This window comes from Doryrhamphus excisus, chromosome 2 (genome assembly GCF_030265055.1).
Source record: "Doryrhamphus excisus isolate RoL2022-K1 chromosome 2, RoL_Dexc_1.0, whole genome shotgun sequence".
NCBI lineage: Eukaryota > Metazoa > Chordata > Actinopteri > Syngnathiformes > Syngnathidae > Doryrhamphus > Doryrhamphus excisus.
Genome location: NC_080467.1, coordinates 7,317,645 through 7,333,552, shown reverse-complemented (window position 1 = coordinate 7,333,552; position 15,908 = coordinate 7,317,645). Strand labels below are relative to the sequence as shown.

General features: G+C 42.5%; 1 protein-coding gene across 1 annotated transcript in view; it reads right to left on the bottom strand.

Moving 5' to 3' along the window:
• The window catches only part of brinp1 (bone morphogenetic protein/retinoic acid inducible neural-specific 1), a 121,931-nt gene that overhangs the window by 83,338 nt on the left and 22,685 nt on the right, over window positions 1-15,908 (bottom strand). Inside the window, exon 2 of the mRNA XM_058065135.1 lies at window positions 4,694-4,961. Coding sequence (XP_057921118.1) covers window positions 4,694-4,911 — 218 coding nt within the window. The 5' untranslated portion in view covers window positions 4,912-4,961. The remainder of the gene's footprint in view (window positions 1-4,693; window positions 4,962-15,908) is intronic.

Below are 15,908 nucleotides of genomic sequence, written 5' to 3'. Positions count from 1 at the left end.
CCAGAACTTCAAAAAATTATCTTTTAAATGCTCAAAAATTAAAAAAGATGTTTTTAGCATTTCAAGGCAAATGGCGAGCTAGTGGGCGGAAAGATGTTTGTATTGTATTTACAATGTTATTTGCTTAATCCCAAATGTTTGTAAGGAATATTCAAGCTCATAGTTTCCTACTGTAGCATTGGTTCTGTTATCCAGTGCTGATATTTGACTATAAAGCAAATTAAGGGGAAAAATACAAATAAAATTCATGAAACATAATTACCATTGTGGGCGCACAGACCTGGCTAACCGGAAAATATACTCAAATTGAGGTAAAAATGTTGCCAAAACCTTTGACGTTAACCGAAAAACATGCTAACTGGAATGTACGCTAACCGGGACGTACGCTAACCAGGGCGTACGTTAACTGAGGCTCCCCTCTATCGAAAAGGGTTGTTTAATCCAACGCCCTGTTCCGATTACTGATCATTAGTTTGTACGGTGTTTGAGTGGTTAGCGCGCAGGCCTCACAGCTAGGAAACCAGGGTTCAATTCCACCCTCGGCCATCTCTGTGTGGAGTTTGCATGTTCTCCTCGTGCATGCGTGGGTTTTCTCCGGCTACTCCGGTTTCCTCCCACATTCCAAAAACATGCTAGGTTAATTGGCGACTCCAAATTGTCCATAGGTATGAATGTGAGTGTGAATGGTTGTTTGTCTATATGTGCCCTGTGGTTGGCTGGCGACCAGTCCAGGGTGTACCCTGCCTCTCACCCAAAGGCTCCAGCACCCCCTGCGACCCTCGTGAGGAAAAAGCGGTAGAAAATGAATGAATGAATAATTACCATTGCCACTTCTGTCTGTGCAGGCAATTTTCATTCAGTAATTTAGCATTGAGATGATAAATACTACCTTGAGTGAAGTGGAAATGGCGTCATAAAACACGCATTTTAAATGAGTATCCGCCTGTGGTATATATTCCATGTATTTGTAAAGCAAACAAAAGGCTTTAGTTTTTTATGTATAATTGGAACGATCTGTTGCTTTATTTGATACCTGATTTAGTTTCCCCTCTGTGGGTCATGGTGGCTGTTCAAAAAGTGATCAATCAAGAACTTTGCATTTTCATCAATATTTCTCATTGTAAATAACATCCTCCACCTCCGTCTTTGATTGCAGTACAATAGCGTTTTTTCAGGCCTTTAAAATGCATTAATGGTCACCGGATTTGCATTTATATTGGATTTTCACAAGTACCTGAGGTAGAGCAAACAAAGACGGAAGAGGAAACATATGAAAGACATTGGAGGCCGTCATGCAGTACAACCCAGAGAAGAAGCGACGCTACTGTGAGCCAAACTGGGCTGAATTAGAAACGTTAACCGCACTTATATATCCGGTGTGTGACTTTTTTTTGTGCCGCATGAATGCTTTAAAGCAAGCGGCTTGAAGATTACAATCAACGGCGAGCGCAGTGTTGATGATTACTTCAAGTCAACAAGTTTTTTTGGAGACACTTAAGTCTAGACGGGGAGAGAATAATTGGTTCCTTGTGGCGCATCCGTCCCCTTCAAGCGGCACTGACCTTTTCAGAGGACGAGACAAGAGGCTGCCACCTCCTAAAGCGCCGCTCATCCTCTGTATTAGACGCCAGACCCGCGTTTATTAAAGATGGGCCAGATTTGTTTGTCGACGATCAGGTTGGCATTGTCCGTGCGGCGTGCCTCGGGGGTAATTGTCCGTGATAAGAGAAGTCAAAAAAAAAAAAAGAGTTTTGTGTCGCTCTGCAAATCTGATTCGACCACTTTCCTCCCGCTAAGTCGCCGAGGCTGACAACGTCCCCTGGGAAATTTACAAAGCTATTCAGCGCTCATTGGCGCTTAGAGGAGAGCACGGCGGGGCTATCGTGGGCTTTCATTCCAGCAAAACACTACACCAGCTGATGTCGCTGATTTCCTCGCTTCTCTGCTTGAAGATGTGGCCGTCATTGAACATGACATACTGCTACTTCAACTTGAAAACTAAATTGGCCTGACCACCAGTCCATTTGCACCAACGCACCCAAGACTGATTCATTGGGTTTGGATTTTGGCTTGGAGGAAAAAAGGTATCAGCATTTGCATTAATGCTATTGTGCATCTGAGTATTATTATTACATCCACTCCCCCCCATGTGTCATCAATCCAATCAAAAACAGTAAATGTGTATCGTATAGCTTCCATATACTTCTAAATACTTTTGGACAAAAAACGTTACAAGAACATAAAATGCAAAAGAGGGCTGCATGGCGGGCGAGTGGTTACAGCTAGGAAACCCACTAGGAAACCTTTGACGTTAACCGGAAAACACACTAACCGGGATGTACGCTAACCGAGATGTACGCTAACCAGGACGTACGCTAACCGAGGCTCCCCTGTATCAAAAATGGTTGTTTAATCCATGCCTTCTCAACGTCTATTACTGATGATTATTTTGCATCATGGCTGCAAGGCGGTGGAGTGGTTAGCGCGTAGGCCTCACAGCTAGGAGACCAGGGTTCAATTCCGGAGAACCCGGAGAAAACCGGGTACGCCGGTGGAATTGGTTTCCTCCCACATTCCAAAAACATGCTAGGTTAATTGGCCGCTCCAAATTGTCCATAGGTATGAATGTGAGTGTGAATGGTTGTTTGTCTATATGGGCCCTGTGATTGGCTGGCCACCAGTCCAGGGTGCCCCAAGACAGCTGGGATAGGCTCCAGCACCCCCACAACCCTTGCGAGGATAAGCGGTAGAAAATGAATAAATGAATGAAAAATGCAAAAGCAAAACAAAGCGATCAATAATTGTTGTTGCCAGTTGTTGACAATGTCAATTGGAATCAATTAGTTTGATAAATTTGTACATGTATTTAGTCCAAATATCATTATCGGCAGAAAAAGACACGATCCAATACCCAATTGTCATGCCAATATTGGTTCATAATATTAGTCATCCGTTTTTCATACCAAAATGAGGGTATCATATTTCTTTGACCAATCCTCTCTGGTTTGACAGATGTAAAAATCCGTCCTCTTTAAAAATACACATGGATTGTTCGGAGAAGGAGACAAGACCATGGCACTGCAGCTTCCCAGCGGGCCCACCCCCCACTCTCTTTCCGCCCACCCCACATACAAACACACTGTAAGTTGCAAGAAACCACTACAGCGCTCCGCACTTTAGAAGTCTTGCCTCTGAGAATCACATGCCGCGTGCACCAGCCAGCTCCAGTGGAGGAACATATTATGCAAATGTCTTGTTTACTGTTCATGTGACAATACTGAGGTACGGAACCCGGGGAGCCGAGCGACTGAGGCGACTTTCCAAGAGACACCGAGGAGCGAGACAGAACAAACTCAGATGGAGAACAGTCAAAGCAATGTGGCGAGCGACTTGATTTTTATACTCTGACTCAGGTTTTTCTTTTTCCCTGCAATCGTGTTTGCAGCAGGGTGAGAGGAAAACTGAATCTCATCAGACAGCAAGCACTACTCTATCTACACGGCATTAGGCATGCAGAGTGGGAACACTGTTTTAGGGTGGGCATTGGAAGCACGCCATATTTGGAGGAAGGTCGGTATTTCCCAAATGGGAAAACTCATTGAAAATAATTGGATAGAAGTGTGCTCCTTACTGCTATTACAACATCGGTTCTGTATATACAATATACTAGGGAACCATGGTTTCTCATGCACTCCAAATCATTATCAAGTTCATCTTCATCAGCCAGCAGCTTGATCTACTTCTGCATGTGAGTTCATACAATCATCCCTCGTTTATCGGATTATTGCCATAATTCAGATTTGCAATAAAAGGTGATGAAGTCTGGTGCTTGTGTGTCATTACAGTAACATTACGAACATCTCAGGACCGCCACTACTACTATATACTACGATACTACATATCTTTGCAATATTTTTGTTCATTCAGCCATTTTTATGCTTGAAAATGCTTAATACAGGCAAAACATATGCAATCATATTTAGTGACTAAAAGGCCAAATTCAACCACCAAACAGCATGATTTATTAATATCCATATATTTTTCAAAAGGTATACCACATCTCTGCTGGTCTCTGGACTTTGGTTTTAGGTTTCTGTAGGACTGTTGGCATTTCCTTGAGAAATGTACAACTTGATGCCCCCCTGCCGTCCCCGACATTCATCATAGTTGACTTATTAAATGAACACACAGTCTAAATCCAAGCTGTATTTTTTCCCCGGGTCCAACTCGGCGAAGGAGGTAGAGTGGCCGCATTTGGTAATTGCTTGATCCCGCCTCCTGCGCCACGTCTAAGTGTCCTTGTGCTAGACACTGAACCCTTAAGAGCTCCTGATGAAGCGGTTTCGCACCCTTGCAACGCTGCCATCGGTGCATGGACGTGGGTGTGAGTAGGCGTTTGAGAGGCGATGCAATGAAATGTTACACAGCGCCAAGGACTTAAGTGCTGTTTTTTTTTTTGAAGAAGTGCTACTGTATAAATGCCCTTTATTTATGGTGGCCTTTTGCGGTGATAAAGCTACTTGCCCGTTGTTTTCCATTAATGATACTTGGAATATTTTCAAAGTCCCTTCATAATAAACGGCTTTATCAATTTCCAATGAGAGGTGATAATAAAAATGCTTACTCGCTAGGTGAAAATGCACCGCATGTCATGTAGCTTTATGCAACATCTCCACAGAAGATGCCTACTCACCTATAAATTTTATATCTGGTCGTGAATCCTTGGCGGAATCTATCCACAAAGGACAGATAACTGCGTGAGTGGTGGAACGGTCCACGGTCGGAGATGAGCCAGTCATACTGCTTGGCGACATGTTGCTCAGTGGCCAACGGGTCCTGGCGGGAAGACTGAACTGTTATATGGTCCCATATAAACAGGAAGCAGATGACCTCAATAAACCTCCAGTTCATGCTTTTTTTTCAGCCGCTCTCTGTTCATTCTCGCTCCATTATGCGGAGACCTGATGGGAAAGGGAAGACAAAAGGAGGGAGGAGGGTAGGGTGGAAGAAAGAAAGCAAACATGAGGTTAATTGTTCCGTAGATGAAGGAAAACATCATGGACGGTTTTGTCTTCGCCTGTGATGCCGCTCATTGGGTCAGTTTCTGTTCCATTGCGGTGCGACAACCCAACTAGCAAATAACCAAACTTGCATATGGAGCACATGTATGTGGTTAGCATGTCGCCTGGTGAAGAATGACATTGTAACAGTAACACGCGTCCCTAGAGCTTGGCTAGCTCTGCCATGTTGGACGTGCCATGGCTGACCACAGTGTTAAGATGATGTTATGTAATATTGTCACTGTCAACCTCTAGTCAATTTTATTAATTGATAATTTTGATGTTTTTGGAAAAACGTGATATAATGAGGGAGCAATGTTCAAACCGCGATATAACAAGGGACGACTGCGCTATTGGAACTTTTTGTTGAAATATGTCCTAAAATGTTTTCTCGCTCCGGGTACGCCGGTTTCCTCCCACATTCCAAAAACATGCTAGTTTAATTGATGACTCCATAGGTATGAATGAAAGTGTCTTGTCAGAGGTGAATGCTAAGGCTGCATGATCAGATGTGCACGCTAACCGGAAAATATACACAAATTGAGGTAAAAATACGTTACAAGAACATAAAATGCAAAAGAGGGCTGCACGGCGGTCGAGTGGTTAGGAAACCCACTAGGAAACCTTTGACGATTACCGAAAAACACGCTAACCGGGATGTATGCTAACTGGGATGTACACTAACCAGGACGTACACTAACCGAGGCTCCCCTGTATCAAAAAGGGTTGTTTAATCCATGCCTTCTCAACGTCTATTACTGATGATTATTTTGCATCATAGCTGCAAGGCGGTCGAGTGGTTAATTTTGTTGAAATATGTCCTAAAATGTTATCTCGCTCCGGGTACTCGGGTTTCCTCCCACATTCCAAAAACATGCTAGGTTAATTGACGACTCCAAATTGTCCATAGGTATGAATAAGAGTGTCTTGTCAGAGGTGAATGCTAAGACTGCATGATCGAATGTGCACCATATTGCACGCTAACCGGAAAATATACACAAATTGAGGTAAAAATGTTGCCAAAACCTTTGACGTTAACCGAAAAACATGCTAACTGGGATGTACGCTAACCGGGACGTTCGCTAACCAGGACGTACGTTAACTGAGGCTCCCCTGTATCGAAAAGTGTTGTTTAATCCAACGCCTTCTTAGGTCTATTACTGATCATTAATTTGTACGGTGGTGGAGTGGTTAGCGCGTAGGCCTCACAGCTAGGAGACCAGGGCTCAATTCCACCCTCGGCCATCTCTGTGTGGAGTTTGCATGTTCTGCCCGTGCATGCGTGGGTTTTGTCCCCCATTTCAAAAACATTCTAGGTTAATTGGCAACTCCAAATTGTCCATAGGTATGAATGTGAGTGTGAATGGTTGTTTGTCTATATGTGCCCTGTGATTGGTTGGCGACCAGTCCAGGGTGTACCCCGCCTCTCGCCCGAAGACAGCTGGGATAGGCTCCAGCACCCATGCGACCCTCGTGAGGATAAGCGGTAAAAAATGAATGAATGAATGTTATCCCGCATCCTTGGTAGGGAATCTTACAATGCCACTGACTTTTTCACAAGATAGTTTTTCCAATAGAGCCTGCATAGCTACAGTATATTAGCACCCTCCACGCACTCTAAGTCATTAGAATAGTAAACAGGAGCTTGTTTCTATGAATTATTGAGATGCCAACCCTTTGAGGCTGTACAAATTGACCTACAAACAAATCTAAACAACGACTACATTGAGGTTTCATTTCACCTTAACGACACCGTGACTACAACAGCATCAAGATTATTCCACACCGCAGTGAGATTCATAATTTAGCAACCTCACATCCTGCTTGGCGGACAAAAGGAAGCACAATGTTAACAACATTTGGCGAGTCGGTACATTAAAATACTACATGTCCTCATTGTGTCGACTACCCCTCCCAATCATTTTTTTGCTCAGAAGTGAAATTAAGGCACTTTGTTAACGATAAGGGGGGGAAAAAATCATCAGTAATTGCATTCGTAGACTTTGCCCCCTGGCCGTGGGGCAGCCAACCGAGTGCTATCAAGTGTGACTGTATGAAATCTTTCCCATTTCATGCTTTATTAGACAATAACATCATAAAAGAGCAGACTAAAATGTAATGGGCCTAATCTGGTTCTACTAAATAGATGATGAACGCCGCGATACCTAATGTTAAATGTCACTGGCGCAGCTAAAAACTTGATTGTTTTGTCCCATTCTGGTTAAATTACAGTACTACTGTACATTTTGTCATGTGATTTGGTTAGGACACATCTACAGGTAGATGGCAATGTTGTCAAGTCCAACATTGCCATCCTTACCTCCAGGTGTGCACAAACTACAGTTTAATCTACAGGTAAGATAAGATAAGATATGCCTTTATTCGTCCCGCAGTGAAGAAATTTGCATAATATTGCATAATAAATGTCATAATAAATGTGCATAAATTCGGGCTGCACAGCAGTCGAGTGTCGAGTTAGCGCGCAGACCTCACAGCTAGGACACCAGGGTTCAATTCCACCCTCGGCCATCTCTGTGTGGAGTTTGCATGTTCTCCCTGTGCATGCGTGGGTTTTCTCCGGGTACTCCGGTTACTCAATCACTCACGGTTGAAGCCATCTACAGGGGTGTCCAAAGTGCGGTGACAAGAAAACAACCAGGTCAATGGTGATTTTAAGTCAAAATATTGATTAAAAAGTTTGAATCGCACAAGAATAACGTCGTATTATGAGGAAGAATAACATTTGTGTGGCATAAAGTTGAAATATTTGTTAAAAATACAGTTTTTAAAAGTCGGAATATTATCCAAAACAAACAAAACAACAAATGAAGTTGCATTTTTGAGAAAATTAGGTTGTAGAGCAGGGGTCGGCAACCTTTACTATGAAAAGAGCCATTTCACCCACTTGCCCACTAAAGAAAAATAGCCTGGAGCCGCAAAACGTTGTATGTTTAAAACAACATTGGAGGGGAAAAAAAAGACGAGTTGGAGTACTCTTGCTAGTACTGGAGATAAACTTTTGTTTTTAAATGAGCTCTAATTTATTTTTTAGAATCGTCAAATAACTCATTAATAATAATTAATAACTCAAATAACTCAAAGTATTACTCATTTCCCTTCATGTTAACCTGTCAGAGAGAACTGGATAGCATCCTGTCTGCTCATTCAGTCACCAGTCAGAACTCAGTCAGGATGCATTCATGGTCTCACACAAAGTTGGATTTTTGTAAACTCATAACAAAGACGTGCATTTTCACCACACGGGTGCTAAAAAATATTCAAGCATTGCAAAGGGAGCCGCAACAAAGAGGCTGGAGAGCCACATGCGGCTCTGGAGCCGCGGGTTGCTGACCCCTGTTGTAGAGAATAAAGTCATATTTCCCCCCCCAAAAAAAAATCAAAAGAAGAAAATTTAAATCTAAAAACAACGGATATGAGGGGGAAAAAAACAAAGTTTTACAAAAATAAAGTCAAAACAGGCTGCACGGTGGGGGAGTGGTTAGCGTGCAGATCTCACAGCTAAGAGACCCGAGTTCAATCCCACCCTTGGCCATCTCTGTGTGGATTTTTTCCGGGTACTCCGGTTTCCTCCCACATTCCAAAAACATGCTAGGTTAATTGGCGACTCCAAATTGTCCATAGGTATGAATGTGAGTGTGAATGGTTGTTTGTCTATATGTGCCCTGTGATTGGCTGGCCACCAGTCCAGGGTGTACCCCGCCTCTCGCCTGAAGACAGCTGGGATAGGCTCCAGCACCCCCCGCGACCCTCGTGAGGAAAAAGCGGTAGAAAATGAATGAATGAATGAATGAATGAATGTGCATAAATTCCATAATAGCTATGAAAACTTATCAATTTACTCTATCAGTTTTGAAAAGTAGGAAGTTAACGGTCTCGGAAAATTCTGCATTCCTGGTATTCCATTTTTTATTTATATATATTTTTTAACATGTTCTACATTTAGACTTGCTAGCATACGTGGAATGCAAAAATCCCCAAGGCTGTATAATCATGAGACAAATTGGCCAATTGGTTTGTAAGACATTTTCTTGATGGCAAACATGTTTTCCTAATAATCTTGTTTCAACTGTGCACACGTCACTAAAAGGTGCGTACCAAATTTTGTCTTGATTCGACAAAACACCCATAACGTACATTGAGCTAGTGAGAAATTTCAAGGCAATCCGACTTATTTGTCGGTGAAATAATCGTACAGGCAACACAGAAGGGCTGAATATTTTGACACATTTCCCCTCTGTTGTGTGCAGCAGTAGAAGAGCAAATGTTTGACATGACATAATAATAATCTTCACCACCACAGTCTACCATCATATGGCCTCGAGAACATGTATTAAACAGATCGTACCGGTTCTAATCCTGGCACAACTTCCAACACACCGAACGCGCACCCTGAAGTTAGCGTGTGACAGATTCCAGAGCGTGAAAACAAGTCAGTCCTGTGGTCGACCTGAAGGCTTGGACATTTTAGCTAGCTGGCACATCATCCCTCCCTTGAATCCCCACCTCACTTCCAACCTCCCGCCGTGAGTACATTTACATTCAAATGGCCACAGGATGAGGGCAAATCCGCACTTCTTATTTCCACGAGCGCGATTCTGTTGGTGAATTAAGATCTTTATACCTCCTACTGGCGTGAAATGGGGTTCATCCCATGCTACCTTTTCTGCTGATATTTGAACAGTGTGACACCTTAAACCTCACTTACCGTCTGGTAAAATGGACTCTGGTATAAAAGCACCACAAATATAAAAATCAGCACTAGCTGGTTAGCCTTTTTTTTCAATTGTAAAACCAAATCCATTAAATGTAGACTAATATGCGTGAATGGTTGCTTTCTGGAAGGCTAGTGTTAGCAGTTAGCAGGACACGGGAGGGGGGTTTAGGACCATGTCCATTTTTCAGTTTAATTGTTGTTTTCAATCAATGGCTTCAGCCCTTTGCTATGTAAATAGACTTGACTTGACGGCACGGTGGTCGAGTGGTTAGCGCTAGGAGACCAGGGTTCAATTCCACCATGCTTAATCCCAAATGTTTGAAAGGAATACTCAGGCTCATATTTTCCTACTGTAGCATTGGTTCTGTTATCCAGTGCTGATATTTGACTATAAAGCAAATTAAGGGGAAAAATACAAATAAAATTCATAAAACATAATTACCATTGTGGGCGCACAGACCTCACAGCTAGGAAACCAGGGTTAAATTCCACCATCGGCCATCTCTGTGTGGAGTTTGCATGTTCTCCCCGTGCATGCGTGGGTTTCCTCCCACATTACAAAAACATGCTAGGTTAATTGGCGACTCCAAATTGTCCATAGGTATGAATGTGAGCGTGAATGGTTGTTTGTCTATATGTGCCCTGTGATTGGCTGGCGACCAGTCCAGCCCGAAGACAACTGGGATAGGCTCCAGCACCCCCGCGACCCTCATGAGGAAAAAGCGGTAGAAAATGAATGAATGAATGAATGACTTGACTCGACTTTTTCAAAATGTTTTTTTCACACCCCCCTCCTTTCTTTTGCATATTGTTGCTCTACTTAAAACTTCATTAAAAAAAAAATTGATTCTAGCTATGTGTACACTGGTCTTAAGATTGTGATCAGGTATATACGTATATATATATATGTGTGTGTGTGTGTGTGTGTGTGTACATGTGTTCCACGTTGGTTCCAAATACTGTTTTCCTTGGAGAATCATAGAGAGTCATATATAGGCAGGCGTTCAATGCCATCCAAAGGACAACCTAATCATTTGGGTCAGTCCAATATGGGGGCTGTACCAATGTGATGGAAAGCTGTATCTACAAATACAGATCAAAGTGGTAATAGGCTGCAAGATGGCATTTAAAAATATATTCAAAGCACAACCCCACAACTTGGCACGAATTGGGAAATCCTATTCATGAAATAAGATTCGATTTTCCAGATGAGAAGCTGCATACCATTCAAAGGTCAAGACACTGTGACAAAAAAGCGTCGCAGGTTTGGATTTCTCAGCTTATTATTGAAAGTGATCACATAGAAGACGATGTCGAGGAAGACTGCAGTCATAAAGTGTGACATTTTGTCTTGCAAAGTAGATATGAAATCGCATGGTTTACATCGTTTCACCTTTAGCGTGTACATGTCGCAGGGACTTAACAAGGAGGTTTGCTGTCGTGTTCAATATTTAAAAAAATAAGAAGACTCCAAAGGGCAAACACAATCTGTTCCGGTGCACCAACCAAAAAACCTTCAAAGTAAAGGGGAAGGCACTCATTTTTCCGTATGACGACCAGATAGATTGGATCATGTCGGAATGTTTACCCTTAAGAGTCCCTCTCATATGGTTGCGATACAAATGTGATAGACTTTGGTACTTTTACTACAACAAATCTTTATTTGTATTTCTTTTCAGTTGTTTTTTAATGGCTTTTGTCTTGAATTGGGAATGGACCAAATGGGCCAATAGGTCAGTAATCGGGAACCACACAATTTGGACTCAACATCAGTAACCACGTTTACATGAGGAGTTTTCCTCTTTCCGAATGAAATCTTTCCGAATGACCTTTCCGAAAGCAATGGTATACATGGAAAGGAATATTCCAATCGCGTGTCTACATGCGGCGCTATAATCAACCAGAATAGTCAATGGGACATGCGCAGTAAAGCGTAAACACCAACATCACGTGATACCGACTTCCTCCGGTTTTTCTTTCACTTGTTGGAATAACTCCGTATTGACAGTTTTTCCTTCGTCCAGTCTTGAAATTTGGTTTAAATCAAAAACAGACTTTAAATCAAAGAACGTCTCGAGCTGCGTGTTACATCATATCTTAGCATTCGCTGAAAGAACGCACCCGGAAACAGGAAAAGATAAAGTTCAATCTTGCTAATATTTTATAATTAAGCTCGGCACATGTTTTATATAGATATGTATTTTCTTTTTTAATAAAACTGGACTTGTGAATGGCGTATAGAAGGGTTTAGATTCTGTTCCACAGATGGCGCTAATGCACACGAAAGCTGCTTGCCAACCGCCAAAAAACAACAGAAGAAGAAAAACACCACAAAGAAGAACGCAGTCTGACAACTTTCCGATTGAGCGGGTACAAGATACCTCAATCGGATTGGGGAAAAGAAAATTCCACAGCTGTGAATCCGATTATATATTCATTCGGATTGGCACTTTTCTTTGGGAATGAGGTGTATACAAAGGTTACATTCTTTCCGTTTGAGCAAATAACCCGAATGGAATTGGAATATTTGGGTCCATGTATACGTTGCTAATGATCCATTTGAGGTCTCTCTCAGTTTATTACAATGGAATATGTCAACATTTGAACAGAAAACTGAACTGGTTATAATGGGACCAAATGATCCTGAGAGTAAAGAGTCTCCGAAATCTCTGAATTCGGTTGCTGATACAGTTGGAATGTTCCCATCAGGATTTCATGCTGCCAATACCGATCCCGATAATCTTTGTTCAAGTCGCATGGATTGCCATGCAGCCGGGTTGCATCTTGAATGAAACCACTGCAGTTGGACAGGAAACCAATCCTAAGTATCAATCTTTTACATTGGTATCGATCAGTATTGACGTCAACGTTGGGATCGTGAGGTGAAGTGGTGAGGTGTCACAGAGCATGCTCCCAAATCCGTACTGAGGTGGTACCCGTCCCCAAATGTTGCTCCCACGCCCAAGTACAGCGGGTCGGGACCGATGCTTTATTTTCCCAGAATATCAGTTAAATTGCCTGGCCATGGACAGAAATACTATTTATTTATTTTACAATAACTGTAGAAATAAGGAAATAGGAAACTGGTTTTCCATATAGATACGATGATTTTAACATAAATAAATACTAAATCATAAACAGCCTAGCAGGAGCTATGAGCTTCTTCTTCTGACACAAAGCAACAATGCCTCACCAGTAGCGTCTCCATTTTGCTTTCATTGCCTCAAGACCCAAATAATCAACAATTAGATCCCCAATCGGAGAAATATAATCCACAAAAATAAAGCATGTTTAACACATCCAAGCACAAACATTTTCACCATTTCAAAGAGCCTCCTTGAGTAACTAAAACGCCGTGGACTCGATCAAGCATGCGGCTGTAAATATTGATCGATCCGTCTAGGGTTTAAAGGGAGATTTTCTGATGTTTTGTATTTTTTTGTTTGCATCCTGAGGCCAGATTTGATATGCAAAACAGCCTGGCAGCATATTGTAAATAATGGCCATCTTGTATTGTTTGCAGATTACAGCTATTTGCAGAGTGGATTAGCGAAACCAAAGAAGAAGAATAAGATGAACCGACATGGAGTGGAGCACGTTTTCGCTTGAATAAAAATAAATAAATAAATAAAAACGGGAGGATGTCTGCTCCAGGAAATCAACAAGACAGGACAAGGGAAGCTTGTCTCCTCCGTCCCCTTCTTAAAGCAGCCTTATTCATGCGGCTGCCCCTCCTCCGTTTAGGTTCATTCAAGGGGATTCAATTTCCATTCTGGTCCCGTCACGGGCGGTGTCAATCAATCCTATCTCCCCTGTGCTCGCCTCTATATTCTAAAAAGTTCATAAGAATAGGGAGGCTTGTTCTCCCTATTTGAATTCTAAAATACCAGCTAGGCGAAAGATCAATGTACAATGAAGTCTTTGTTGAGGGGGGGGACAGGTAGACTCCAGGGACTACGTATTGCCTGTGTCTTACAGGGCATCTGGTCGGCATTATTATGAATGTACGATTTGTTTATGCTGACATTGAAAGTATAAAGCAGACCTACTTTGCATGTCTAAAATGGACTAAAAATGTAGTTATCATTCACTGAAAAACTGGAGGAAAATGTGTGGAAAAATCCTGGAACTGCAGATTTATCACAATCGGCACCAAAAATTGCTTAAAATGTCACGTAATCTTGCTCAAACTCAAACCATAACATAATTATATGGAAAATGATTGAATATTTGGTAGAACCTGGCAACCTGTAATCCAGTACTACCGGTTTCAGGGTCGGGTTGACGGCGACTAAACCGTCTCCCCAACTATTCCCTTCTGGAGATTGATGTGGAGGGTGGCTAGACACCCTGATGGAACGAAAAGCAAGACCGCTGGCTCAGGTGAGCCAACAGCAGCCATCCAGCAAAACCAAACCAGGGTAGATGAAACTTGATACCCTTGACAGGCCATTCATCTCGGACAAGGACAGTTTGATGTAAAACCTACGAATCGAGGACCTCGTTGTCACCATCCCAGCTAGCTATACCATGACAGATGAACCCACCGGGTGTAAAGGGTGCGGCCAGGACTGCGCACACTGTAATCCACTTTAAAACTCCATTAGATCCATCCTAAAGGACATGCCCACATTAAATGAGTAAGTTGGACTGACTTGAAATTTCTCATACAACATAATGTGCTGTACAAAAACATCTGCTGTAACTTTAGAGTAGTTGGCCAAATCGCCACAGTACACACCTTTTGGGGACGGACAAAAATGGAACAAAATTGGTTGAGAAACTTGGCCACCATCACATCGAAATGTTCATTCATTCATTTTCTACCTGCTACGAGGGTAGCAGGGGTACTGGAGCCTATCCCAGCTGTCTTCAGGTGAGACTGGTCGCCAGCCAATCACAGGGCACATATAGACAAACAACCATTCACACTCACATTCATAACTATGGACAATTTGGAGTCGCCAATTAACCTAGAATGTTTTTGGAATGTGGGAGGAAACCGGAGTTGGGGGGGAGAACATGCAAACTCCACACAGAGATGGCCGAGGGTGGGCTTGAACTCGGGTCTCTTCGCTGTGAGGTCTGCGCGCTAACCACTCGACCGCCGTGCAGCCCCACATCAAAATGCATTCAATGTATCTAATTTATTGATTAATTTAGCAACTACCTGGCCAAAGGTTGTTTTGCCAACATTCAAAAAGTTCCATTTGAGTCTCATTTTTTCACCTCTGATCCGATCCCGATACCTCAATTGGGATATCAGCGTATACCGATACAATTCCCACCCCAGAGCTCTGTTTGCTTTAAAATTCAACAGTGTCAAAAAAATATCAACAAACATAACCTCCCCCAACGTGACGCGTTCACGGTTTGACAGACAACACAGAAAAAACACACAACTCTTCATGTTGACTGATACTCTTTAGGCTAGGTTTGGTAATATTGGTCTGGCTATGTTTGCTGACATCGAAGCACAGTCGTGGTTCATGATCGGTCATCTTACGGTGGTATTGGTCTTTTCTGAACTGTGAATTACGCTGCTATCGAAACCCGATACCAATACTGAATCTGATCTGGAAATGGATGACTTTGAAAACAACAGTCCTATGACAGCACTTGGGTATTGCCCATGGCGGTAGACAGGGTTGAATGGAAGTACTTCTCGAAGTTTCTGGTGTCTTTTATCCACATAACAAATTGAGCTTTGCTAAAAGGACAAGACTAATTTGTGTGCTAACGCTTAAACGAATACTTTGGGGCACCCTTCTTTGGGCAAGCCTGATAAGGGTTTATTAATCTGTTTATTAAGCGTTGAATGGAACTGGACTGTACCACTTGGCGAAAAGGCAGCTCCAGAAACCTAAAAAAAAAAACCTCAATGTGTGTGATTATTCGACAGTGTGGAAAAGCATGGTAATGGTCTGCCACTTGCAATTGCCGGGAAGCAAAAGAAGAACGAGAGGACCGGCCGTAGCTAACTTCATTTGTAGTGGATTCTAACTCCAACATCCCCCCCGCCGCACCTTACCTTGCAGTCTCTCACACACAAAAAGCCCTGACCTTCAGAAAACGTGGCTGAGCAAGCAGCTCACTTGATAATTAAATTCACT